The sequence below is a fragment of the Pyricularia oryzae genome, chromosome 4 (genome assembly GCF_000002495.2).
Source record: "Pyricularia oryzae 70-15 chromosome 4, whole genome shotgun sequence".
Lineage (NCBI taxonomy): Eukaryota > Fungi > Ascomycota > Sordariomycetes > Magnaporthales > Pyriculariaceae > Pyricularia > Pyricularia oryzae.
The window spans coordinates 4,682,155-4,706,536 of NC_017851.1; the positions used below are offsets into that span (position 1 = coordinate 4,682,155).

Genomic DNA, 24,382 nt, shown 5'->3' on the forward strand with positions numbered 1-24,382 from the left:
CCACATAAGCTCTCAAATATTGTTCCAGGGACGCGTTAAAACGCTCGGTCTGTCCGTCAGTCTCGGGGTGGTGAGCAGTGGATAGCAGGCTGTCGATTTTCAAACGGGTTGTCAGGTGTTTCCAAAACTTCGACACGAATTGGGTGCCTCTATCCGAAACTATCGTCAGGGGCAACCCGTGTAGTTTCCATACGTGGTGTAGGTACAGGTTGGCGGTGTCCTCGGCATTGCAGGTCCCTTTACAAGGGACGAAGTGTCTCATCTTAGTCAGGCGGTCTACGACCACTAGGATGGCGTCGTGGCCGTTGCTTTGCGGCAAATGTGTGATAAAATCCATCGACAGGTGTTGCCATGAGCGTTCAGGAGTGGGCAGGGGTCGCAGGAGGCCCTGGTGGCCTTCGCGGGACGGGTTGATTCGGCGGCAGGTCTGGCATTTCTTTACCCATAATGATACGTAATGTAGCATTCCGGGCCAGTAATATTCTCGGGACAGCAGGTCGTAGGTTTTTGCTTTGCCGGGGTGACCGGCGACGGGGGAGTCGTGGCAGCGGCGCAGGATCTCGGCTTTCAGATTATTCGAATCGGGTACGTACAGTCTATTGCGGTAATACAAATAGCCGGATCGTTCTTCGCATTCGGCCAATTGCAGCTTGGGGTGGCGGTCGGCGCCTGTCCTCAACGCTTCTAGGGCAGATTGCGTTATCGGGTCGGATTCGTATCCGGCGTCTAGTAGCTCTATCAGGTGTCTTGGCAATAGGGGTTTGTTTTGGCGGATTATGGGTTGTAACCGGGTGGGGCGGGCAGGTAAATTGTGTTCTTTCAGTACGACTTGTGTTTGGTGCTTAAGTCGTTCATCCCCCTCCTCAGGCATATCCTCTGACCTCCTGGTTAGTGCGTCGGGCTTCGCTCCTTGTTTCCCGGGTCGGTAGGTGATACGGAAATTAAATCTTGACAGGAATTCGGCCCATCGGGCTTGTCGGCGGTTGAGCATTTTCGTCGTCGTGAAATATTCCAGGTTGCGGTGGTCCGTAATTATTTGGACCGGGGACGACGTCCCTTCGAGTTCCGGGCGCCATTCTTCAAAACAGCGGATAATGGCTAGCAATTCTTTGTCGTAAATCTCGTAATTGCATTCGGTAGCTGTGTGTTTTTTCGAAAAGAACGCGACGGGGCGGAGTATTCCGTCGTCGCCGTATTGTGACAATATTCCCGCAGAAACATAATCGGAAGCGTCGGTCTCCAGGATCACATCCTTTTCCCAATCGAAGTGCGCCAGTACGGGGGCTTCGGTAAACTTTCTCTTCAGCAGTCGGAAGGCGGTTTCGCAGGCGCTATTCCATTCGAATGCGACGTCTTTCTTGGTCAATCTCGTCAAAGGGGCTACGATCTTTGAGAAATCTCGGATAAAGCGCCGGTAAAAGTTGCCAAACCCCAAAAATGCTTGTACGTCAGTAAGCTTTTTGGGTGTTTGCCAGTCCAGGACAGCGGTGATTTTTTCAGGGTCCATTTTTACGCCTTCGACGCCGACCAGCAGGCCCAGGAACTTGGTTTCCGTCACGAAGAATTCGCACTTCGCGGCGTTGGCGTATAGCCCGGCTTTCCTCAGGGCTTCCAGTACGAGTTTCAAATGTTCTTCGTGTTCTGTTCGGGTGCGGCTATAAATCAAAATGTCGTCCAGGTAGGCTGTACAAAATACGTCTAAGTATTCGCGCAGGGAGTCGTTTATATATCTCTGGAACGTCGCGGGGGCTCCCGTTAGCCCGAAAGGCATGACTAGGCTCTCGTATAAGCCGAATCTCGTGCGGAATGCCGTCAGGTATTCTTCCCCCTTTTTAATCCGAATATTGTTAAAAGCGGAAACGATATCGATTTTCGAGAAGAATTTCATGCCGGCCAGGTTGTTCAGGGTCTCTCGGACTAGCGGCAGCGGGTAACGGTCTTTTACGGTAATGTTATTCAGCGCGCGGTAATCCACGCAAAACCTCAACCCTCCTCCCTGCTTCTTCACGAACAAAACGGGCGAGGCGACGGATGACGAACTGGGTCTGATAAACCCTTTTTTCAACTCTGCGGTCAGCCATTCCTTAAGGGCTATCAGCTCTTCGCGGGACATGGCGTACAGGGGGCCGAACGGCGGCGTTTTTCCTTCTATAAGCGGGATATGGTGGTCGGACGGTCGGTGTGGGGGCAGCTTCTCGGCTTCTTGCGGGGAAAATACGTCCGCGAATTCCCGGATTGTTTCGGGCAGGGTCGGCCCGTTCCTATTTTGGGGGTCGGCGGCTAGGACCTCATCAATCTGTTTCAAGGTTACGGCGTACAGTCGGCAGGATCGGCGGCGGGCGTACATGCTCGCGGCTTGCAGGGAGATAGGGGCGATATCCATTTCGCGGAGGGACGGCGGTCGGTCAGCCTGGTACTGGGGGCGGCTTTTTTTTGGTACGGCGTGTAAAGCTTTAACCTTCTCCGGTTTGTCGGGCATATTGCAGTGTCGGCGGCAATAGTCGCTGTCAAACGTAATAACGTGTGACGCGAATCCAATCGTTGGGTCGTGCTGCTTTAGCCAAGGCATTCCTAACACAATGGGGTAATGGGCTAGCTGTGTGACGAAGAACAGCGCGTTTTTCTGGATGTGGTCCTTGATTCTCAATTGTCCTCGGACATAATGGGTGCACTTCCCACTTTCGGCGGTCCTTCCGTCGAATACTTCGATGTCGAATGGGTTTCGCAGCGGATACATTTGTAGTTGGCGTTCTTCGGCCCATCCTTGGTCGAGGAAGCATTTTCCTTCCGCACCGCAATCGGTGAGGGCATAGGTTGGGAGGTTTTGGCCCCCCACTGTCAGTTCGGCAGGCAGGATCATCAGGTCGGATCGTTGGTTATATTCCTCTTCAACGGGGAACCCGTGAACGGCGGCGGCAGAGATGCGGATCGCCGGCGGTCTATGCGCGGCCTTGGCGGCCTGGGGGCGACTTATCCCAGGCGGGCTCCGTTTTTCGAACTTCGGCTGCTGGAGCGGCTGGCGTCCGAGCCGCGGCGGGGGTTTTCAGGGAGTTTGGTTTGCATCTGGCGCGGGGACCTGGACCTAGACCTGGATTGTTCGATCCCGGCCTGGTGCAGCCGCGTGCGGCGGGTATCCGGTTCTGGGCATTTGGCAACAAAATGTTCTTGGGATCCACAGCGGTAGCATAGCATATTTTCTTTGCGGTTGTGGCGGCGTTGGCTGCTTAGGTCCATGGGGTCGTTAAACGGAAATTCCGCGTTTGGCTTGGGGGCGGCCCGCGGTATGTCGGTTTGGGTCCGGGGGGCCGCGCGCGCGGGGGGCGCTGCGGTCCGAGGGGTACGTGTCTGTCTGTTTTTATACTGCTGGTGCTGGCGGTAGCGGTTATCCAAGCTTTGCAGGTGTCGGGTAAATTCGTGGTACTGGCGGGATGGGGCGGGGTTGTGGAGGAGCATGTCCTGGAGCTCTTCCGATATTCCCTGGAATAGAAGAGGGGGGAGGGCATCCTCCGGCATTTCTCCTTCCAGAGACAGGCGTTGGAACTCCGACAGATACTCGGCGAAATCTACGTTCCGCTGCTTCAGGGCGTATAATTTGTTTTGTGCGTTTTGGACGTGGTCGGGGTCCCCGAATGCCTCCTCTAGGTATTGGAGGAGATCCGTATAATCTCCGAATTGGGGTGTGCCTCCGACCATTTTGGGCAGGATCAGGTTGTACGCTTTACCGGACAGTCGACCGGCTACATAAATCAGGCGTGATTCGGGGTTGGGGAAGCGGTCTTTGTTTGAGGTCATTTTCCCCCGGATTTGGGTGGCGAAGCGGCGGAGGTCGGAGCGGGCGCCCGTAAATTTATCGGGGTCTGGAAGTCGTTCAGAAAGGCGGGCGGAGGCGGGATGTTCGGAAGCAGGCGGCGGAGTCGTTCCCATAGGAGTAACCATAAGGGGTTCAACAGGCGTGTTGGTAGTTGGGGCGGGGGTGGTTATGTGTACCGTGGGTAGCGTTACGGTCCGAACTTCCTTCAGTTCGGACCGTGTTTTCTCTAATTCGGCGAAAGCGGCATCCCGGGAGGTTATGGCGGAGGCCTTTTCCATGGCCATGGCCAGAATGTCGGCCTGCGCCTTGTCGCGGACACGGTCCGTTTCGGCGCGGGCGCCTTGGGTCTCGGCGCGGGCGCGTTGGGTCTCGGCTTCCTGCATTTCTAGGCAGGAGTTCAGGCGGACGTTGCTATCGTGCAATAGTTGCAGCTTTTGGTAGGAATCGGAGATGTAAGACACCCATTGTTCAGGGTGTCCTTGTAGGTGTTCGATCAGTTCCTCGGTCGAATCGGTTAAGATCGGGGGTTGCAGTGACGCAGGCATCGCGGGCACCTAATGAAGGAGCTACGTAATGTCACGGGCAGGCAGGGCGGACAGGTAGGTGCGGGCGATCAGGTAACAGGACAGAGTATATTGGCTATCTAGTCTTCCAGGTACAGGGTAGCAGGTGGTTGTTGACGAAGACGTAGCTCGAGGAGCTACATATCGGAGACTGCAGAGATTTCGCGTAGATATACGCGCGCGAGGCGCTCGGCCCTCGCGCCTTCACGTGACAGGGGTCATGACTAAGCGACAGCCCAGTGGCTGTCCTTCAGGTCTGTGACATAATTATTATTTTTTTTCCAAATTTGTATAAAAATTTTTAATGTAATAAACGGGAATATTTTATTAAATATATATATAAACGGTAAATTTTTATACATAGTAATATTTTGCGTTATAATTGGACGGTTATATATTTGGTAAATTTTGTACGCGTTTAATTATTTTTTATAAATATTTACCCGTTCGTTCCAATATTTTTTATTATTATTTTCGTTATATATTTATATATTTCCGTATAATTATTTACCGTTAATCGGTAACGGGTATAATTATATTATATATTGGGGGAAAAAAGAAATATAAATTCGGGCCCCTAAAATTTTATTTTCGGAATTATATTAATTGGGTTAATATTAATAATTACCAAATAATAATCGTTTATATTTTTAATAAAATATTCGTTTGGATTATCTTTTTGCGTAATTATTATTTGGTTTTTTTTTTGCAATTTCCATAATATTTACTAATTTCCGCCCTATTTTTCCGTATTTTCGGCCTGGTACCGTAATTTTATAATTTTGTAAATAATTTTTAAAAACACGCGTATAATTTCGGTTGCAATTGTCGAAATTTGTTTTTTTTCCAACTTTTAAATTCGTCGATATAATATTTTAATAAAAAATCCCCTTTTTCGTATTATAAATTTTCCAAAATTATAAATTATTTTAATAATCCATACGTTTTTTTAAACAATTATTGCCTTATTCGGGTATTTCGAAAAATCTGTTGTACCGTTTTTTAACGTTATTAAATTAATATTTTGTTAATCGTTGGGACGGATTCCAAATTTTTTAAATATACGGTCCAAAAATTCGTTTTCGTTAAGGTTTTCGAATATATTCGGGATTATAAATTATATTTATTATATACGTCGGTTTAACGGGTTTATATCCGATATAACGTTTTTTTTCGTTTAAAATAGCGGTTCGGAACGGGTGTTGATTAACGGTATAACCCGGGTGGTAAAATTCCAGGAAATTTAAATTATAACGATTTAACCGGTATTTTTAAAAATTTACGTAATAATAATTTACAAATTTTAAACGCGTTAGCGTACGGAATTTGTAATTGTTATAATATTTTCGTTATTATTTCCAAATACGGCGTTGGCCGAGGAAATTAGCAATTTAAATACTTTTATTTAATTTATTTATATTGCCTAAATTAATAATATTAATTAGTATTAATAGGAATTATATAATCGTTGCGATCGGTAAAAATAATATAACAAATTGAACGTAATTTAGTTTCTGTTTTTTAGCTATTTATATGCTCGTCAAAATCGGTTGAAGATTTTTTTACGTGTTATGAGATTACGTGGTTAAACACATGATTTCCTTACATGCATGTCTGCCCATGAATCAACAGACTCAAGCTTTTTAGCGAGGACAAGTGACAGGTCGGCGCGCTGAAGAAAGAGGCAAAGAAGCAAACATCCGACCAGATTTCCACATTTGGCGGAAACCATCGAGTCTGGATTCCCAAAAGCTAGGGAGAGCGAACCATGGTTGTATTTTGCGGACGAGGCTCCTCCGACGCTCAGGGATGTTTTGGTGGTACCAGTGTGCGGCGAGATTTGGAGGTGGAGTGTTGGGGAACCGATAGGCGGAAGATTTTGGGTGCGGAGTCGTCATAGTCAAATGTAAAAACGAAAGGGGCGCTAGATCTGGTGCAAATTTCCCTATTTGCCTCACTGGCCCTTGTAGTGTTCCTTTTACGGGTGCTCCTTCTCCGTGTTAATCTACCTGTAGTGGTATAATGTGAACCCCTCTCCGGGACGCGAATCCGAAATTTCCAACCTGCTCAACCTCAAACCGAACAAGGAGACAAAAAAAAAAAAAAACACGCACACATTTCCACTGACTCTGTGTTTTTACTTTCGCATACAAAAAGGCCACGCCGCCGCTCAAATGTTCGTCCGATGGGCTGGCTGGTTCTTGCCCGCCCACCCCTCAGTGCATCGCCACACGAAAAACAATCCGTCAACCGAGGCTCTGCAGAATGAAGTCTATTTTTGCCCTCGGCGCCCTCATCAGCGCCGCCGCCGCGCAGGCTCCCGCGTGGGCGCAGTGCGGTGGAAACGGCCACACCGGTCCGACCACTTGCGTCTCGGGGCACTCGTGCGTCGTGGTGAATGAGTGGTACCACCAGTGTCAACCCGGCGCGTCAAACCCTCCGGGCAATGGCGGCGGCAGTCCTGGTGGTGGCGGCGGCAACGGCAAGTTCATCTTTTTTGGCACCAACGAGGCCGGTGCCGAGTTTGGCCAGGACACTCTCCCTGGCGTATGGGGCAAGGAGTACACGTTCCCGGAGCCTTCTACCATTGATGTTGGTATTCCCATGCCTCATTTCTGAGGTCTACTTTTTGATAAATATTAGTATCATCAATGATCATGTCAAAGCAAAGCTGACTTACCCTGCGCACGACAGACTCTGATGAGCCAAGGCTACAACACGTTCCGCGTCTGCATGGCAATGGAGCGACTGGCAGACAAGGGGCTGACGGGCGCCTTCAACCAAGCGTACCTCCGCAACCTGACGACGGTGGTCAACCACATCACCAACAAGGGCGGCTGGGCGGTGATCGACCCGCACAACTACGGGCGGTACAACAAGGCCATCATCACCGACACGTCGGCCTTTCGGACGTTTTTCGTCAACCTGGGCACGGCCTTCAAGAGCAACAGCAAGGTGGTGTTTGACACCAACAACGAGTACAACACCATGGACCAGAACCTGGTGCTCCGGCTCAACCAGGCCAGCATCGACGGCATCCGGGCGGCGGGCGCGACGTCGCAGTACATCTTCGTCGAGGGCAACGCGTGGTCGGGGGCGTGGTCGTGGAACACGACCAACGACAACATGAAGGCGCTCACGGACCCGCAGAACAAGCTCGTGTACGAGATGCACCAGTACCTCGACTCGGACTCGTCGGGCACGTCGCCCGACTGCGTGAGCGCAAACATTGGCGTGCAGCGCATCGTGGGCGCCACCGAGTGGCTCAGGGCCAACAAGAAGGTCGGCATGATTGGCGAGTTCGCCGGCGGGCCCAACGAGCAGTGCAAGGCCGCCGTCAAGGGCATGCTGGACCACATGAAGCAGAACAGCGACGTCTGGCTGGGTGCCCTGTGGTGGGCTGCCGGGCCCTGGTGGGGCGACTACATGTACGGCTTTGAGCCGCCCAGCTCCACGGCCTACGTCTACTACAACAGTCTGTTGAAGACGTACCTGTGAGGAGCGCTGGGTGATGACGGTTGGTGGGGCAGTGCCGTAGTGTATATATAGTACATGTTTTATTTTTATCGACGTGACGTAGAAACAAAGACAAAAAAGTATTTATCATGGCGATCCAAGCTTGGTCAACGTGGCCGTGACGGGCCTTCTACTCTACCTTGAAGGTCAAAAATTTCGAAGTAGCTGCTGCCTTGGCCGCCAGCTGACTGATCCGCTGGCCGCTCGTCATATCAAACACACTAACGTCAGCACCAACCTGCTTGTTGATCCACACCCGCAACTCGACAGCCACCAGACTGTCGACTCCAAAGACCGACATTGGCCTCGCCGGGTCGAGATCTGTCACCTCACGCTGAAGAATATTGGACAGCTGCTCCAAAAGCGCATCGAGGACGATCTTCTCGGCATCCTCCACCGTGTCCGCAGCCGCGATCAGGTCGGCAGTCGTGCGCCTGCCACGATCCTGCTTGCCGAGGGCCGAGGCCTTGGAATACCCGTCCTGCAAGTCCAAGTGGTTGAACATGGGCTCGTGCTGCCAGCCGGGCTGCTCTGCCCCCTCGTCGGCCGAGTACTTGGGCAGCCAGAGCATGGGGACAACCTGGGATTCCCTGGCGGTGCGCGACTCAACGGGGCGGCAGTGGTAGTCCAGGAGCCTGATCAGCTCCGCGGTGGACATGTATGACCAGCCGGTGGACAGCAGGTATTCTCTGAGCGCAGGGCGCACGGCCACCATTCCCGCGTCGCTCATCACGGGGACGTTTAGAGAGACCGCATTGTGGCCCTCCGAGGACAGCTGGCGTGCAAAAGCGTCTTGCCAAGCGTTGCCTGCAGAGTAGTTTGACTGTCCAACGTTGCCGGTGATTCCGGTGAGCGAGGAGAGCATGGTGAAAAAGTCGAGCCTGTACGAGTCGGCCGTCAGGGCCGTCCAGAGGTTCTGGCTGCCCGTGGCCTTGACGCCGAGGGCACCATGCCATTCCTCGGGGGTCATGGACGTGAAGACGTTGTCCTGTGGATGTTGCTTGTTAGTCATAACTCGTCGTACACTTTATGTTTAATCTACAGTCTACTCCTGGATGAGTATGTTATGTGTCAAGGACAAGGAGAGTCTTACCCTGAGAACCGTAGAGGCCTGGATGCAGCCCTTGACCGCCGGCAACCCCTCCAGAGCCTTGCCGAGTACTTGTTGCAGGCTTTGCAGGTTGGTTATGTCGCAGCAAGGGGTGATGATCTTGGCCCCGGCAGCTTGCACCTCGTCCACCAGAGCCTTGGCAGCGTCGTCAGCGGCGCCCCTCCTGGAGAGCACAACGAGGTTCCTAGCGCCGCGAGCCACCATCCAGCGGATGATTTCGATCCCCAGCCCGCCAAAGCCGCCCGACACCACGTAGGTGGCGTTCTCGTCAAAGCTGGTCTCGGAGAGCCCCGCGTCGGCGACGTCGACCACATCCCCGTCCACGGCCTCGATCGTGATCTTGCCAATGTGCTTGCCGCTCTGCATGAAGCGCATGGCGTCCTGGATCCTGGACATGGGGAACCTGGTGATGGGCGTGGCGCGCGGCAGCTTCTCGCCCAGGACGCTCTCCATGGCGCGGGAGAACAGGTCGTCCAGGCGGCCGGGGTCCGTCTTGCGCATGTAGTTGAGCTCGAGGGCCTCGAGGCGCACGCCCCTGGCCAAGGTGCCCATGCTGATGCGCGAGCGGGACTCAATGTCGGACAGGCCAATCTCGGCAAAGGCGCCAAACGGCGCAACCAGCTCCCAGGTGGCGCGCAGGGCGTCTCCCGCCAAGCTGTTGATGACCATGTCGACTCCGCGGTCGGCCATCATGCGCCGGACGCCGTCCTTGAAGGTCAGGTCGCGCGAGGAAAAGATGTGGTCGTGCGCGATGCCGTAGGTGCCGTGCAAAAAGTCGCGCTTTTCGACACTGCCGACGGTGGCAAAGATCTCCAGGCCGGCGCGCTGAGCAAGCTGGATGGCCGCCTGTCCCACACCACCGGCCGCGGCGTGGATGAGAACAGTGGGCGGCTTCTGGCCACGACGCAGGCGCTTCTCGAGATCGCCAACGTCGTACAGGCACGCGTAGGCCGTCGTGTACACGATGGGGATGGTGCTGCACTCGGCAAACGACATGCCCTCGGGCACGGGGGCCAGCGTGCCCTCGGCGCCGCGGGCGTACGTGGAGAATGCGCCGTTGAAGGTGAAGCCAAAGACGTGGTCGCCGGGCCTGAAGCGGGTCACGCCGGCACCGACGCGCGTCACCACGCCCGCGGCCTCCAGGCCAAACGGCGTCGACTGGATCTTGCCCAGCATCACCGCCAGATCTTTGAAGTTGATTGCCGTCGCCATCGTCTTGAACTCAACCTCAAAGTCGCCAAGCGGGCTGGAGTGAATGGCGTCATGGGTAAAGTGCAGCGAGGACAGCAGGCCAATCTGTTTAATCTGCAAACGAAGCGGCTTTGCCGTAGTCGTGAACCGCGTGGGGACTGTAGCTGTGCAAGGGGCTTGAAGGATATGCCTGGTCACGGCCGTAGCTTCCGTGAGGCGTGGCACTGCAAGCACGCCATTAACAACCTTGTATGTTGTTTCGTGGGCTGCCTCCTTGTCCGAAGTGATGCGTGCCTTGACAGACAAAATTTTGTCGGCCACCGCGGCTGGGCTTTCCAGAGACCCGAAAGCGAGCGTAACAAAGGTCAGGCTAGGCTGCTCCAGGCGCATGGCTGCCGCAAACCCCGTGACCATGGCAGTGTCGGGGGAGTCGTCCTTGCAGACCCAAAGAAGCTGCTTGCCGGTGACCATGGTCTTTACGGCGGCGAGGCTGTCCGCATCGGCAGTGGCCAGGAGTGGGTTCTCAAGCTCCGAGAGCACAATGCAGGAGCTCTTGGCAACCTCCCCTTGGCCAATCGCAGCCGTAAGCTGCCTGTATTCCGAGACCGTGGCGGTCTTGGCGGCAAGGCCACTACTTTCCAGGAGCGAGGCGGCTACTTTCTCCGCCACGGTGCGCTGTAGATCAGAGGTCAGATCTCCGACAACGTAGCAGCTGCCCAGGGCCCTTTTCTCGCTCTCCTGCCGAGGCGCGCTGGCTATCACGACACGACCCTCGGCGCCACCGAGCACTGCGTCCACGCTCTTGAACCCGTTGCGAGTCAAGCAGGTGCCCCAGGTCTCGGCGGCGGCGGCTGCACCGTGCACCCCTGTAAAAATGATCTTGCCATCCGGTTGCAGCAGAGACAGGAATCGACCGACGACACGGTCCATCTCGTCAATGTCGGGGACCGATTTGATCGGCGCAAGCAGCAGATGGTACGACGCGGCCTCGAAGCCCTGCGAGGATGGATCCGCCTTGACGTCGAAAACCTTGAAACTGACGCCCTCGTACTCGGAAAGACCACTAGCCTGAAGCTCCCCCAGAAGCGAATCGTCGCTCACGGTGACGTCGTATTGAAGATGCCGCCCTTGCAGCCGAGCCAGCACGTTTCTCGAGTTCGCTGAAGAACAAGAGCCTTCACAAACATCAAGGACTTTGAGAGAGCCGTTCTTGTGGGCTAGGGCATCAACGTACTCTAGGAAGCCATCGCCGCCCGCAAACGCCTCCTGTGCAGCTTCGGGGCTGAGGAAGCTCGGATCGGGCCGGTAGTCGATGTTCCAAGCCTTGTGCTTAGGGTCCTGCGTAGGCGCGGCCTCTTCGTTGCCATTAACCTCGGTGACGATGCACCCCGAGAGTTTGATTATGGGCTCGGCGGAAGTGGGATCGACTGCTGTGCAGGACAGGAGGTGCTTGTTGCGTCCGTGGGAGGCGGAATCCGCGAATATTTAATAGCCATGGTCGGGTTGATTAGCGGCCGACACCCACAGCTCATCCATAAAGGATACGACGATGGGGCTTTGCTGTTTCCTGGCGGGGTTGGACACCAGGGGCACCAGACACGCCTGGATCGCACCGTCCAGGGTGGTAGGGTGGATCAGGTGCGGCTGTAGGTAATTGTGCGGCATTAGCGACCTGAGCAGTGGAGTGGTGGGTTTGATTTGTGCAAGCGCAACACCGGCGGCGTGGTCGACCTGGAACTCGGACACGGTTTGGAATGTTGGGCCGAACGTCAGCCCCACGGCCCCCCATGCGTCGTAAAAGTCCTTCGAGGTGCCCCGCGTCTTACATCTTGCCTTTGCGTCTCTAATGCGGACTCGACAGTGCTCCTTAAAGGCCTGCTTCTCCCGGCCGTCGTCGACAGCAGACGACGCCTCTTGGTACTCGATCAAGACCTGGCCGCAGCAGTGCTCCCTGAACGAGTCGTCGTCCTGCGCCGTGCAGACCTGGAACTCGCGCCAGGCCGAGGGTTTGGACTCGAGTGCTGCCTGCTTGGCGGGTCTCAGATAAAGGTGAGACTCGACGCCCATTGCCCCGACCGGGACCTTTAGTGCCGAATGGAACGAAACTTCGCGGAACCTGAAGCCACTAATCAACTTGCGCTCTGGGTTATCCAGCTGGGCAAGTTGCTTACATCCCTCGATGGCCATGACCAGCATGCCAGCGGCGGGATACAGCACGCTCCCGTTGATGGTATGATGCTCAGCCCATGGATTTTCACTCAACCTGATCCAGTTGTGCCAGATGGCGTCGTGCTTGCCATTCCAGTCGTTGACCGGCTTTCCAAAGAGCTCATGCCGCGAGAAATGCCGGAAACGAAAGTTGCGACTCAGCCGACATTCGTACCAGTATTCCTTGTTGTGCTGGAACCGATACCTGGGCAGGTCGACCATCAAACGAGGGGTGGCGTTTTCGACGTGGTTGGCCTTGCTCAGAGACAGCTCCAGTCCGCGCGCAAAGAGGGAGCCTGCAGCAGACAAGATGGCGACCACGTCGTCCTCGCCGCGCTTCAGTGCGTGGTGGTATTTGACCCCCGTGTTCGGTCGCGTGGCGTCGTTGATGTTGCGGAGCAGGCCTTGCAGGGCTGCGTGCGGGCCGATTTCCAAGAGGTCCGTGACCAAGTCGCAAAGGCTTTCTTCATCCATCTTTGCTTCCAGCATGGCAGCCACTGACTCGTTGAAGCGGACCGCAGACGTCAGGTTCGTGGTCCAATATGCCGCCTGTCTCAGCTTTTCGTGCTCTACATGGCAGCCGTACGCGGACGAAAAGAATTCCACGGGCGACCCTTGCTTGCTTGCGGAGCCAGGAGGCTCAATCTCGCCCATGCTTTGAGCATACTCCTCTGCAATGGGGTTCATGAGGTGTGAATGATACGCCATCTCGACTTTGAGCTTCCTCGCAAAGACGCCCTCGCTGTTAAGCAGCTCGACGAGGGCCTCGACCTGGGCCACGTCGCCACTGATCGTTTGGCTATTTGGACTGTTCATGCAGCCAACGGCAAGCTTCTCGACCCCTTGGAAGCCAGATTCGTAAACCTTGTCAATATACTCTTTGGCCTTATCCACCGTCAGGCCCACGGCGGCCATCGTGCCCTTTGGCTGCTCGAGAGCGTCGGACAGTTTTGCCGACAGTTTTCCTACAGATGCCTCTTGGTGAGTAAATCGTAGCAGTAGATTTGAAGCTTCTAAATAAACAGGCGTTGCTGCTGCTGCTGCTTCTGCTGCTGCTGCTACTACTCACCACGCCAGAAAGCAATACGCCAAGCGGATTCTTTCGAAATCGCACCGGCCGCATAGGCAGCGGCGGTCTCGCCCGAGGAGTGGCCCACAACGGCACGGAACTGCAGACCCCATTCATTGAAAAGGTCAACAAGGGCCACCTGCAAAACCGTGCAGAGAGTCTGAGAGAACTCCGCCTTGTTGATATTGGAGTCCCCGGCGGACTTGGAGAGTTCATCTGTAATTTTGTCCATGTCAGCTGGTGTCTTGTAAAGGCGCACAGGAACCAAGTAGAGAACCACGCACCAACGACAGACCACTCGCACCCAATAGTTTTGAGGTATGCATTGGCTGCCTCCAAACTTTCCCGATAGACGTCAAACCTCGCCAGGCCGGCACCCATTCTCGGCCACTGCGCGCCCTGGCCAGTAAACACCAGGCCCAGCCCAGGTTCGCTCGCAGTTCGAGTGGCGAGCAGCTCCTGTTTTAGCGCCGCCTCAAGCTCGGCCGACGAGCTGGCCACCACAAACGCCCGCCAGTCGAGTCTGGAGCGTTTTTCTGCAAGTGTGTAGCTGAGGTTGTACAGCGGCTCGGTCATGGTGGGCAGGTATTCCCTGTAGGCCCTGCACAGCCTCGCGATACCGTCCTGGTCCTGGCTTGACAGGACAAAGAGTTGTGGCGGGAAGCCAGTGCCGTTGATCACAGGTTGTGGCAGGGGAGCTCGTGGCGAAAGCCGCGGGATCTCGACGGTGTGATGAAGTGCATCGATGCTGTTGGCGCGCAAATATGACAAGGCGTCATCCATGATAACGTGTGCGTTGGTGCCGGATATACCGAAAGAGTTGATCGAAACTCGTCGCACACCGCTCGGTGTTTTGGGCCAAGGTACGGACTTGGTTGGGAAGTGTAAATTCCACTCTTCTTTAATCCGCGGGTTCTTCTCACGAAACCAGGCATTGGCAGGAATTATCCCGCTTTCTAAACACAAAACACCTTTGATAAAGCTCGCGATGCCCGAGTTGCCTTCGGTATGTCCAATGTTGCTCTAGATCCTATTAGTGCTCTGTTCTTTGCTTGAGGAAAAAAAAAAAAAAAAAAAAAAAAAGGATACCCTACCTTCAGCGCACCAACATACAGCGGCTCCTCGGGGGTTCTATTTATACCGTTAGTATCCTTCCATTCAAACAAACAAATGCAACAAACTCACCTCGTCTTTGCAAATATTTCTGCAATTGCAGAAGCTTCAATCGGATCTCCAACATTTGTACCAGTGCCGTGAGCCTCGAAAAAGCGAGTTTCTGCTGGATCGAGCTTGGCGCGCGCATAAGTAAGCTGCATCAGCTCTACCTGGGCTTCTTTTGCCGGCGTGGTCAACCCGGGTGAGTGTCCGTCGTGATTGCAGCCGGTATTTCGGATGACGGCCCTGATTGCTAATTGGGGAATCTCGGTTAAAATAAGACTGAACGGTGGTGTGACATGGGCCTGATCCGGTTCAAAAGTGGCGATGGGTTGAGCGGGTAAAACCTCGACTTACTGTCTCCATCGGCAATCGCGTCTGACAGCCTCTTCAAAACCACGACCGAAATACCCTCTCCTCGCCCATAGCCGTTTCCTGACTTGTCAAAGCTCCTTGAAGCACCAGCTGGATCGAGAACTCCCAATCCGTTCATCTCCAGGCCCATTTCTGGGGTCAGAATAACATTTGTGCCGCATACGATAGCCTGTCCCGCGCACTGGTCAACACCACCGTCTAGAAATCAATCATGCGTAATAGACTGCCCCCAGCAACTTACAATAGAGCAGTCCCTTTGCTTTAACCCGACAACAGCTTGGTGGAGTGCCACCATACTACTGGAGCAGGCAGTGTCCACACTGACCGCTGGTCCCCTCAGTCCGTAAAACCAAGAAATCCTTCCCGCCAATGTCTATGTGCATTGTGAAGAAGGTGGCGGTCAGCAACGGGTTCGGTTCACTTCACACTCGTCGTCAAGACACCTACACTGGCAACCGATCCTGTCGCTGTATAAGTCATGGGAACATCTACGTCCTTGATAACAAGATTACGGAAGTCTAACATGAAATTTCCGACGTATACGCCAAACGGGGCGCTGTGCATGTCGGCCATTGTGTAGCCGGCATTCTCCATCGCGGTGTACACACACTCGAGGAGCATACGCTGCTGTGGATCTAGCGAGGCGGCCTCTGCTGGTGTCATTGCGAAAAAGGGTGCGTCAAAGGCCTGGATGTTGGCCTTCATAAAGTGACCTTCTTTGCCACCGATCTGTGTGTCGAAACTATGGTCAACAATTTTTGTTCGACTGGATATTTGAGAGCAAAGAGACTTGCCACTCCATCTCTGTGGTTATCTGGATGCCAGAATGCTTCGGCATTGTATCTATCTTTGGGAACAGGAGCTTTGGCTGACCTTCCGGCAACAACAACCAAGCATCCTCCACCATTCATGGGTCAGACCCACCTTTGTTAGCGATTCACACCCAAACACACCAATAAGCTTAACAGCTGAAGAATTTTCGCCCTCCGGGCGCCGGTCGTCATGGCCTCACCAGAGGTCTCAAACCGCCGCGCGCGCCCGCAGAGCACGCCGCAGGCTTTGCCGCAGGGCCAGGCCGAGTCGGGACACGTATCTCTCGACACGCGCACCGCTAACGCGCCTCAGCCGGCTGGCCGCGGAAGGTACTCCAGCCTCCCGGCCCTGGCCATCAAAACACTGCAGCAGGAGTTGGAAAACGTGGAAACAGTCGGCAGCTGGCTCGAAGAGGTCTTTGCAGCCAAGCTCGAAAGTTTACAGGCCCCGGAGGACGCCGCGCTTAGGAGAATTGTTCTTGAACTTGACGACGTGATCAGCGGCTGGTTCCTCAGTCGCACCCTCCCTGAAAAAGAGCGTTCGCGCTCCCCGTCGCGTTCGCCGACCAGTTCCAGCGAAAGGCGCAGCATTTTAATTACGAGGACGGGCACGGCGTCGTCGGCCTCTAAAGGCAGAGGCACGCCCACTAACAAATCGGTCACATGGGCCGAGCGAGCCGCCACGCCACCAGCGGCGGCCCCAACGCGAATTTTAACCCCGGCCACGCGCTCGTACCCGATACGTACGACGCCCGGCAATGCACCTGACAGCTCCGCAACTCCCTCCCAATCGGGCCGGGACCGCTCCCAAGCCCCGAAACGTTTGACAGAACAGCCGTCCAACCGCATCCTGATCCGCGTAAATGACAAATTGCGGATGGTGACGAGGGAGCCATACGCGGTAACGACCAAACTGGCCGAATTGGTCTCGGTGCCACACAGTGAAATCCCAAACGCCAAGCGTACCCCCACGGGCTGGGGTGTTACGGTGGCCTCTGAGGAAACACGGCAAAAACTCCTCAACCCCAGCGCGGTCAAGGCCATTATGGACGCATTGGACGCGCGGGAAGTCACTGTCCCGACAACCTGGCACACATACGCCGTTTCTGGAGTGCCCCGAACGCTCAATTGCCTGGACGGAAGAAAGGACGTACATGAGGTAATCCAGGAGGAGATTACCGTGGCAGCAGGCCAGCAGCCAGTCAACTGGCATATTTCCAAACATGGTTACGACCCACATACGGCTGAGGGCACGTGGATAGTGTCCTTCCTTCAACCCGTAAAGCCCTTTCAGCTTTTTGGAGTGTCGAAACGTGCGCGGAAGGTTGAAAAATCACGCAAAATTACACACCACCACGACGGTTGCCAGGGATATTGCGAAATACGTCGCTGCGTACGGCAAGCGCGTTGCGGCATATGTGGTGAAGCAAAACATGCGACAGAGGAAGAGCCGTGCAAGGCAGCCCCCAAATGCGTTAATTGCCACGGCCATTTCCCATCCGGACATGAGAATTGCCCTGCCCGACCTTTGGTGGTAAATGGGAAGTTTGAACGACCTTCACAGCGTAAACTTAAGGGGATTCGCAGAATCGGACGTGCCAACCGTGCCGCGATTATCAACGACCGGGCCGAAACGGCCCGCCGAGAGCCAGCACCTGCAATCCCGGTCCTAAGCACCTCATCGCAGCATTCGCAAACCTCGAGCTCCCGATCGAGCATTTCAAACAAAAGAGCGCGGCCATGCGAGGCGGCAGGGGCGGACATCCGTAACTTCCTGCAGGTTGAACAGGAACGCGTGCACGACGAAATCGTTTGGGCAGCCGAAATGGAGGAGGACGCAGCGGCTGCCGCACCTTGCCCCGCTGATGGGATAAACTTGGAAGCAACCCGTCGATTAATATGACGAAATACTCGCTCGGCAATATACAGCGGGAATGCCTCGACGTAGTTTGGGCCAACGTAGGTAAAAGGATGGGTGTGCATCTGAGCCTATTGGAGTTGTGCCACCAGAGAAAGGTGGACCTGGTTAACGTTCAAGAGCCATGGTGCGGGCTAAATACGACTACACAAACGCACCCGGGCTATGATGTTTTTGCGCCAGTGGACGAATGGCACGCCAACACTTACGAAACCATGACTGGGCTCCGGCCCCGGGTGCTCACCTACGTTAAAAAGGGGGCCGCCCTAGGGGCCGCACAACGACGGTTACCGCAGGGCCAAAATACGCGGGACGTACTCTGGTTCGAAATTAACGGAATATTGTTTATTAACGTATATAGGGCTCCGGGTACTGAAGCCGCGCTGGAAATGGTATGCAATACCGTGCCAAATGGACCCACGGTGCTAGGCGGCGATTTTAACGTAGCGGTTGCTGCATACCAGCCGGGCCGCGCAAACGCACGCGGAGGGGATCAACTGACGGCATGGGCGCAAGCCCAGGGGATAAGTTTTACAGGAAATATCGGCGTGCCCACCCACCGCGACGGGGGTTTACTGGATATGGTCTTTTCCAACCTCCCCAGCACAATAATTGTGGTTGACAGCAGTCTTTACACAGGCTCCGACCACGAATCCCTTTATACCACGCTGCGGACGCGCGGCGCCCCCCGCCCGGAGGCGATTAACGTTTCGGTTAGGGACGACCGGTTACCAAAGTTCGCGGAGCTACTTGCTTTTGGCATGCAAGACATGCCGGACCCGGGATCCGCGGCCGATGGCTACGCATTGGACGCGTGGGTAGCTGAATTTACAACTTTATGGGAGCAAGTGACGTGGGTCGTGGGTACGCCGGCGGGAAAAAGGGGCAGCTCGGCTCCCTGGTGGACCGAAAACTGCCAGCGGCTCTGGTCCGAATTCCAGCGGGTTAAACGGAGCGCTGTAAATAGGGCAGACGCCTCTGCCGAGGAAAAAGCCTATACGAAAGGGGTGCGGGCCGCGAAGCGGGAGTACTGGAGGCACCGGATCGACCAACTGCGCGACGATAAGGATTTGTGGAACATGGTGGGCTGGCTGGGAGCCGGACCACGCCTCCGGTCCCCGCCGCTGGTTATTAACGGCGAGCAAGTGAGCGAGCCTTTAGCAAAAGCGGAAGCACTGCAACGGGAGGTGCTTGGCCGATTTTCGGCGGAGGATAACCTGCAGGGAGACCCCTTGGAGGCCTGGTCGCCGGACGAGGTTAAAATCCCTTGGGACACCCAGGTTAGTGCGGAAGAGGCGGAGCGCTCCTGCATTGGGGTTACGAGCACGTCCCCGGGCATCGACGGAATAACCGTCCGGCTACTAAAAGCCGGATGGGCTTCGTTGGCCGAGCCGGTGCGCAGGCTCTACCAACGTTGCCTGGAACTCGGACATTTCCCAGCGCCTTGGAAGAAGGCCGAAGTCGCGATGCTACCGAAAACGGGGAAGAAAGACCGGAGCAGCGTTCGATCCTGGCGGCCTATAGCCCTCCTCTCCTGCATCGGAAAAGGCCTCGAGAGGCTCGTTGCACGCCGGATAGCTTGGGCCATACACGACAACGGGCTCCTTAGCTGCACCCACGGCGGTGCCCTACCCAAACGATCGGCGACGGATCTGGTTTGTGCCCTCGCCCACGATATCGAGCAGGCTCTAGCTCGCGGGGAGGAAGTCACCCTTGTCGCATGCGACGTCCAAGGCGCCTTCGACGCCCTCCTCCATAGGCGATTAATACGGAAAATGCGGAGCCTCGGGTTTAGTAAAATGCTCCTCAGGTTCGTGATTAACTTTTTAAGCGGCCGCCAGGCCCGAGTCCGGCTGGAGGGTACGACCACGGGCTTTAGGCGGCTTGGGTGCGGCACCCCGCAAGGGTCTCCCCTTTCCCCGATCCTATATATGCTATATTTGGCGTATCTCGTCAAAAACGGTACGAAGTGGCGGTTGGCATACGCAGACGACGTGCTTACATGGAAATCGTCACCCTCGTTGGAGGAAAACGTACGTTGGCTGGAAAATAAACTCCGGGATATGCACGAAATTGCGGCGGAAGAGAAGATCCATTTTGCAGCGGAAAAGACAGAGGTGATCCATATCACTAAGAAAAGGCACGGTCGCAACCCGGAAATCCGGATTAATGGTAGAACGGTTACCCCGGTCCAACTACCGGGCGGTCGACGCGGACAAAGCGCCTCCGGGGCCGAGCGCTACCCGGGCATGCGTTGGCTTGGTTTTTGGTTCAGCCGACGGCTAGACGGGCGCCGCCACGTGGCCGAAAGGGCTGCCAAAGCAATGGCGGTCGCTGCCCACCTCAAGAGCTTTGGGGCAGTAAGATACGGACCGCCTGCGGCTGCACTTCGCAAGGCAGCGGTGGCATGCGTGGGTTCCTCGGCCACCTACGCAGCCGAGGCATGGTACAACCCAGCGCACAAGCAAAGAGGACTCCTCAAAGCACTGAACAAACCGCTGGTTTTAGCGGCACGGGCAATCCTCCCGGCGTATAAAACCACCCCCTCGTCCACTGTTCTCAGGGACGCAGGACTACCCTCGGCCCGCGTCGCGCTGGCCTACACCCGCCTGAAATACGGCGCCCGACTAAGGCTCGCGGACAAGGGGCACCCCCTTGTCAGCCGCCTGCGTGAAACACCTCGTGCCCGCAACTCGGGCCATTCGGCCACGACCCTGCAAACGGCTGCACAACTTCTCCCGCGGATCCGGAGACTAGAGTTGCGCGCACCTCGCAATGCCCCGGATTCTCGCACTGACCCCACCGGAGGAGTCCCGAAAGAGGAAGCGGCCCGCCGCTTTATCGAATGGCTGGACATGGTATCACCTGACGATATCGTGGTATATACGGATGGTTCGGAAAAACACGAAAACAACTGCGTCCAAATAGGGTACGGATGGGCCGCTTTTAGGGCGGGCCTGGAATTTGCCGCAGGCTCCGCATCTATTACGCCGGAAAGCCACGTTTTCGACGCCGAGGCGATTGGCGCCCTAAAAGGGCTACAGGCGGCAGCCAAGGCCCAGCCAGGCGCCCGGATTTGGATTTGTGTGGACAGCACCTCGGTTATTTGGGGTCTTAGAGGCGACGCGCCGCGTTCGTCCCAATGGGCCTTTCTGGAGTTCCATAACCTTGTCGATCTACTCCGAAAACAAGGTACCGAGGTTCGGGTCCGTTGGTGCCCTGGGCACCAGGGAATCCCGGGAAACGACCGGGCTGACGAGCTGGCCAAGGCCGGCTCCGCCGGACCGCCGGACCCAGACCCGAGGGCTCAGCAAACCACGTATAGCGGTGCCGGCACGGTCCTCAGAGCCATTCTTTCGAATATAGAGAAGGACTGGTGGCGTAAAGAACTCTGTGAACGGTCCCCCGCATATAGGGAATGGAAATTCCAATACACACCGAGAAAGGAGCCCGAGGAACTGCGTTTGCCAAGACCCCTACTGGGCCATTATTTGGCCATGAGGACCGGCCACGGCGATTTCAAGGCCTACCATGACCGTTTCAACCACCAGGATGCAAACACCTCGTGTGCCTGGTGCTGGAAGCGGACCTCCCCTGAGCACCCGGTGCACTGCCGCTATTCGCGGGCGGTGTGGAGAAACTGGCCGTGGCCTAATAACGACCGGCCGGCCGGGCCGCCAAATCGCGCCCAACGCTGGAAATTCTTCCAGACAAGCTTCGGGCAACCGAAAAGCTTTGAGGCGTTTTCGATAGCCACCAACTACTTCAGCGCCCGCCCCAGAGCGGCCCGCCAGCGCCCCGCGCGCCACGAACGCACTTTACGCCTAGGGACACCGATCGTAAACGACTCGAACTCTGACGAGGAATAGACTTACTGCCTTTTCACCCACACTTCACGGCACAAGCCGTCAGACGAACCCTCCGTGCACCTTAGGCACGGGGTCGCGTCAGTGAACTAACCCCCTAAGCAGGACCGGGCCCGAACCCGGTCAGGCACGATCCGCCTCTGCCCTCCTTGTTTTCCCCCTGTGTAAATAAAGAAGATAGAACGCGCGCCGAGATACCCCTCGGGAGGTTGCTAACGGCCGGCTAACAAGCCGGGCCGAGCCCGGCGTTAACTAATACTACTACTACTACTACTACTACTCGAAGAACCGTCGGGTGGTTCTCAGCCTAATTTCCCTTTCTTTTAAACCGTATTGTCTAGCCTTCCGGGGAAGGACGCCTGCCTTTCCGGCTGGCAAAGTTTTTTGTGCCACGCTGGCTCGCATCGCGAGATTGGGCCTTGTCTTGTGCGCCTCTATGCGGGTGGCGCGCCGAGCCGCCGATCGGACTCTTCCTTCACCGCGATCAGTGGAAAACTCGTCAAAGGGGAGATCTGTCGATTATACATGGGTGTTGCGAGGAAAGGCGTTCCGTGTAGTGACGGTGCTTAGGGCGACAGGTTGAAGAGTTTTTCGTGTGTGCGCGCCTGTTAGGGCTACAGGCGGAAGTCCCGCGCAAACGTTAACAGCATGGTCCGTGCGCCCATACTGAAAATTTTGTGTACGGGAGAGAGTTGGCGTCTCCTTGCAGGATATCCGTGCGGAAAGACCTTGCTGTGAGAGTGAGTAGTTGTACTGGGGGTAGTGTACAGAGCCCCATGATTTAAACCTGATGTTGTTGAATGCCGTGACGCCTCCAGGACCCATTGGGAGGACCCCGCCTGTCGAACCCTTGAACAAACTATCGACAATCCTGACCGAGGTATCCTGGGCCCCCAAGGACTCCTGAGCCGCGGCAACCCCGGCTGAAATGGCAGCAACAGGGTCATCAGGAATCGGACAAGTCGGGAACGTGATGGCCCCGGTGGGGGAAGTATAGGTGTACCGCATACATCCGTACACCTTCCTTCGGGGTTTCCCATTGCTTTCCCTGGTGTTGTACCATTTCCAGAACACCGGGGCTGTAAAGTCTAGCTCATTGCCGACAAGGGGCTCGGTGATCGCAACTTTGGTCGGGGTAAGGAGTGTGGTGAACGCTGTCGTCAAGAGTAATGCGACTAGCCAGTTGATGGTAGTGAATCCGGAGAGCCAAGGCCGGTTGCGCTCAAAAAGAGGCTGCTTATATGCAAGTCTATTCCACCCTGGAAACGGTCAGCCTTTTCACCTTGATAAGTTGTTGCCAGGATGCATCTACCAATCAATGCTCGGGGCAAAATGAACGGTACCTTCAATAGTATAAAGGCTAGCTCCCACACGTGCGCTTTGCTTCATCATGAGAAGCAAGACGCACTTTAGGAGGAATAGCAAGACAGCTGCTATTATGGTGCCGCATGCTGTCCAGATGATGGTGCCAATCTTTGGACTTGCCAATAACCATTGGCCAAAGTCATAAGAGTAGAGCAAGGGAGCCCGAGACCCAAGGACCCAAAAGACAATGGCTAATAAACATAGAAGAATAATGTGAAAGTTGTAAACAAGATACCAGAGAGGCGCATTTGTCATTTGCTTGCGACTAGCACTCTGGGCAAAGCCCACGTCCACCACCATTTTGTTGGACGAACAGGATTCGATTGGGACGACAGTCGGATACGGAGATGATGCAGGGCGGCAGGGGTCCAGGGGAGATGATGTCGACTTAAGCAGAGTCAACCGAATGTTTGCAGTGCAGATATATAGAATGCGCATACCCAAAGTTATATCAACCATACCATAAGCAGGTGTCTAGATAATACCCACAAGTTTTCTTGACTGCGGCTGAATCATACCTCCGATCTGCCTGCTGATTGGACCGAATTATTTCACCACATGAACATCTCTTTCCTGCCGCCAGTTCTAGATTATGCCTTGGGTTGGAGACTGACAGCCAAGAAGCAAAGATAGAAGGGTGCTGCAAGTTATATCGGCGCGTTAGGCCTCCTCAAGATGCCGCTGGCGCGGTGGGGAAATGCATTAGTCGACTGCAGGTTCTCGGCGCAGCGCCACTGCATCTGGGCTGAAGCGCTGCACCCAGCGAACCCCGCGCCTTCGCCATAACAGTGGCTTTGACAGCTGAGAATAGTGGCGATATTCAAGGCCAGGCCAGCATCAACAACTAGAACTAGTCCCTCAGCTGAAACGAGCTGGCGAACACAGAGATAAATAATGCCGCACCGATAAAACTCCTGGAAAATGGCTTTCCTCCCGCTGCTTGCATTCTCCGTCGCCTTGGCCTCTTTTGAAAACCCAACAACCCGTCAAATGGAAAATACTTGCATTAGTAGCGCTACTTACGGAGGTAATTAAGTCTTGGTGATGTCACGAAACGATCCTAGAGAGACGACGTTGCGATATGGGAGCGATTCGATTCGAAGGTCTAACGCTAACTGATGTATCAAAAATAAATAAAAAAGCACGCAATGCCAATCGCGTACACGCGCCTAAGCGAACAAACGATAAGCTAGTCCGGGCGCCTTTTTACGTGAGGTGGAGCTAGTGACGGCTGGCAGTCGCCCAGGCACGCCACTCCGTAAAATTTCATACCTTTCAGAACTATTCCTGCAGCTTTAATATGCTTGTAAGAGAAATATATAGCTTCCCATGACCCTATCACAAAGAGAACAGGTATGATTAGCTGCATAGTAGCCCAAAACAATTATCCGTTGAGGTTGATTACCTTTATAAATGTAAAAG

General features: G+C 55.0%; 3 protein-coding genes across 3 annotated transcripts; 1 reads left to right on the forward strand and 2 right to left on the reverse strand.

Annotated features, from left to right (window-relative positions):
* The first annotated feature begins 6,345 nt into the window (after nt 1–6,345).
* On the forward strand, nt 6,346–7,996 carry MGG_10083 (endoglucanase 3). The gene is made up of 2 exons (XM_003717374.1): nt 6,346–6,966; nt 7,069–7,996. Exons 1-2 carry the CDS (start codon nt 6,640–6,642, stop codon nt 7,870–7,872), a joined length of 1,131 nt encoding a protein of 376 aa, XP_003717422.1. The 5' UTR covers nt 6,346–6,639; the 3' UTR covers nt 7,873–7,996.
* A 24-nt stretch (nt 7,997–8,020) lies between these two features.
* On the reverse strand, nt 8,021–15,704 carry MGG_13591 (mycocerosic acid synthase; the record flags this gene model as incomplete). Its single annotated transcript, XM_003717375.1, has 10 exons — nt 8,021–8,878; nt 8,984–11,641; nt 11,714–13,365; nt 13,470–13,685; nt 13,754–14,492; nt 14,564–14,600; nt 14,655–14,877; nt 14,982–15,168; nt 15,241–15,372; nt 15,447–15,704. The coding sequence occupies 10 exons, from the start codon at nt 15,702–15,704 to the stop codon at nt 8,021–8,023; spliced, it is 6,960 nt and encodes a 2,319-aa protein (XP_003717423.1).
* A 6,410-nt stretch (nt 15,705–22,114) lies between these two features.
* MGG_14833 (uncharacterized protein) lies at nt 22,115–23,260 on the reverse strand (the record flags this gene model as incomplete). Its single annotated transcript, XM_003717376.1, has 2 exons — nt 22,115–22,854; nt 22,939–23,260. The coding sequence occupies 2 exons, from the start codon at nt 23,258–23,260 to the stop codon at nt 22,115–22,117; spliced, it is 1,062 nt and encodes a 353-aa protein (XP_003717424.1).
* Between the last annotated feature and the right edge of the window lie 1,122 nt (nt 23,261–24,382).

What these genes read in the sequence shown, in the direction of transcription:
- MGG_10083 (XM_003717374.1), top strand. Translation starts at nt 6,640, where the DNA reads ATGAAGTCTATTTTTGCCCTCGGCGCCCTCATCAGCGCCGCCGCCGCG. An exon ending in CGGAGCCTTCTACCATTGAT is followed by an intron (nt 6,967 to 7,068) that starts GTTGGTATTCCC and finishes TGCGCACGACAG; the next exon opens with ACTCTGATGAGCCAAGGCTA.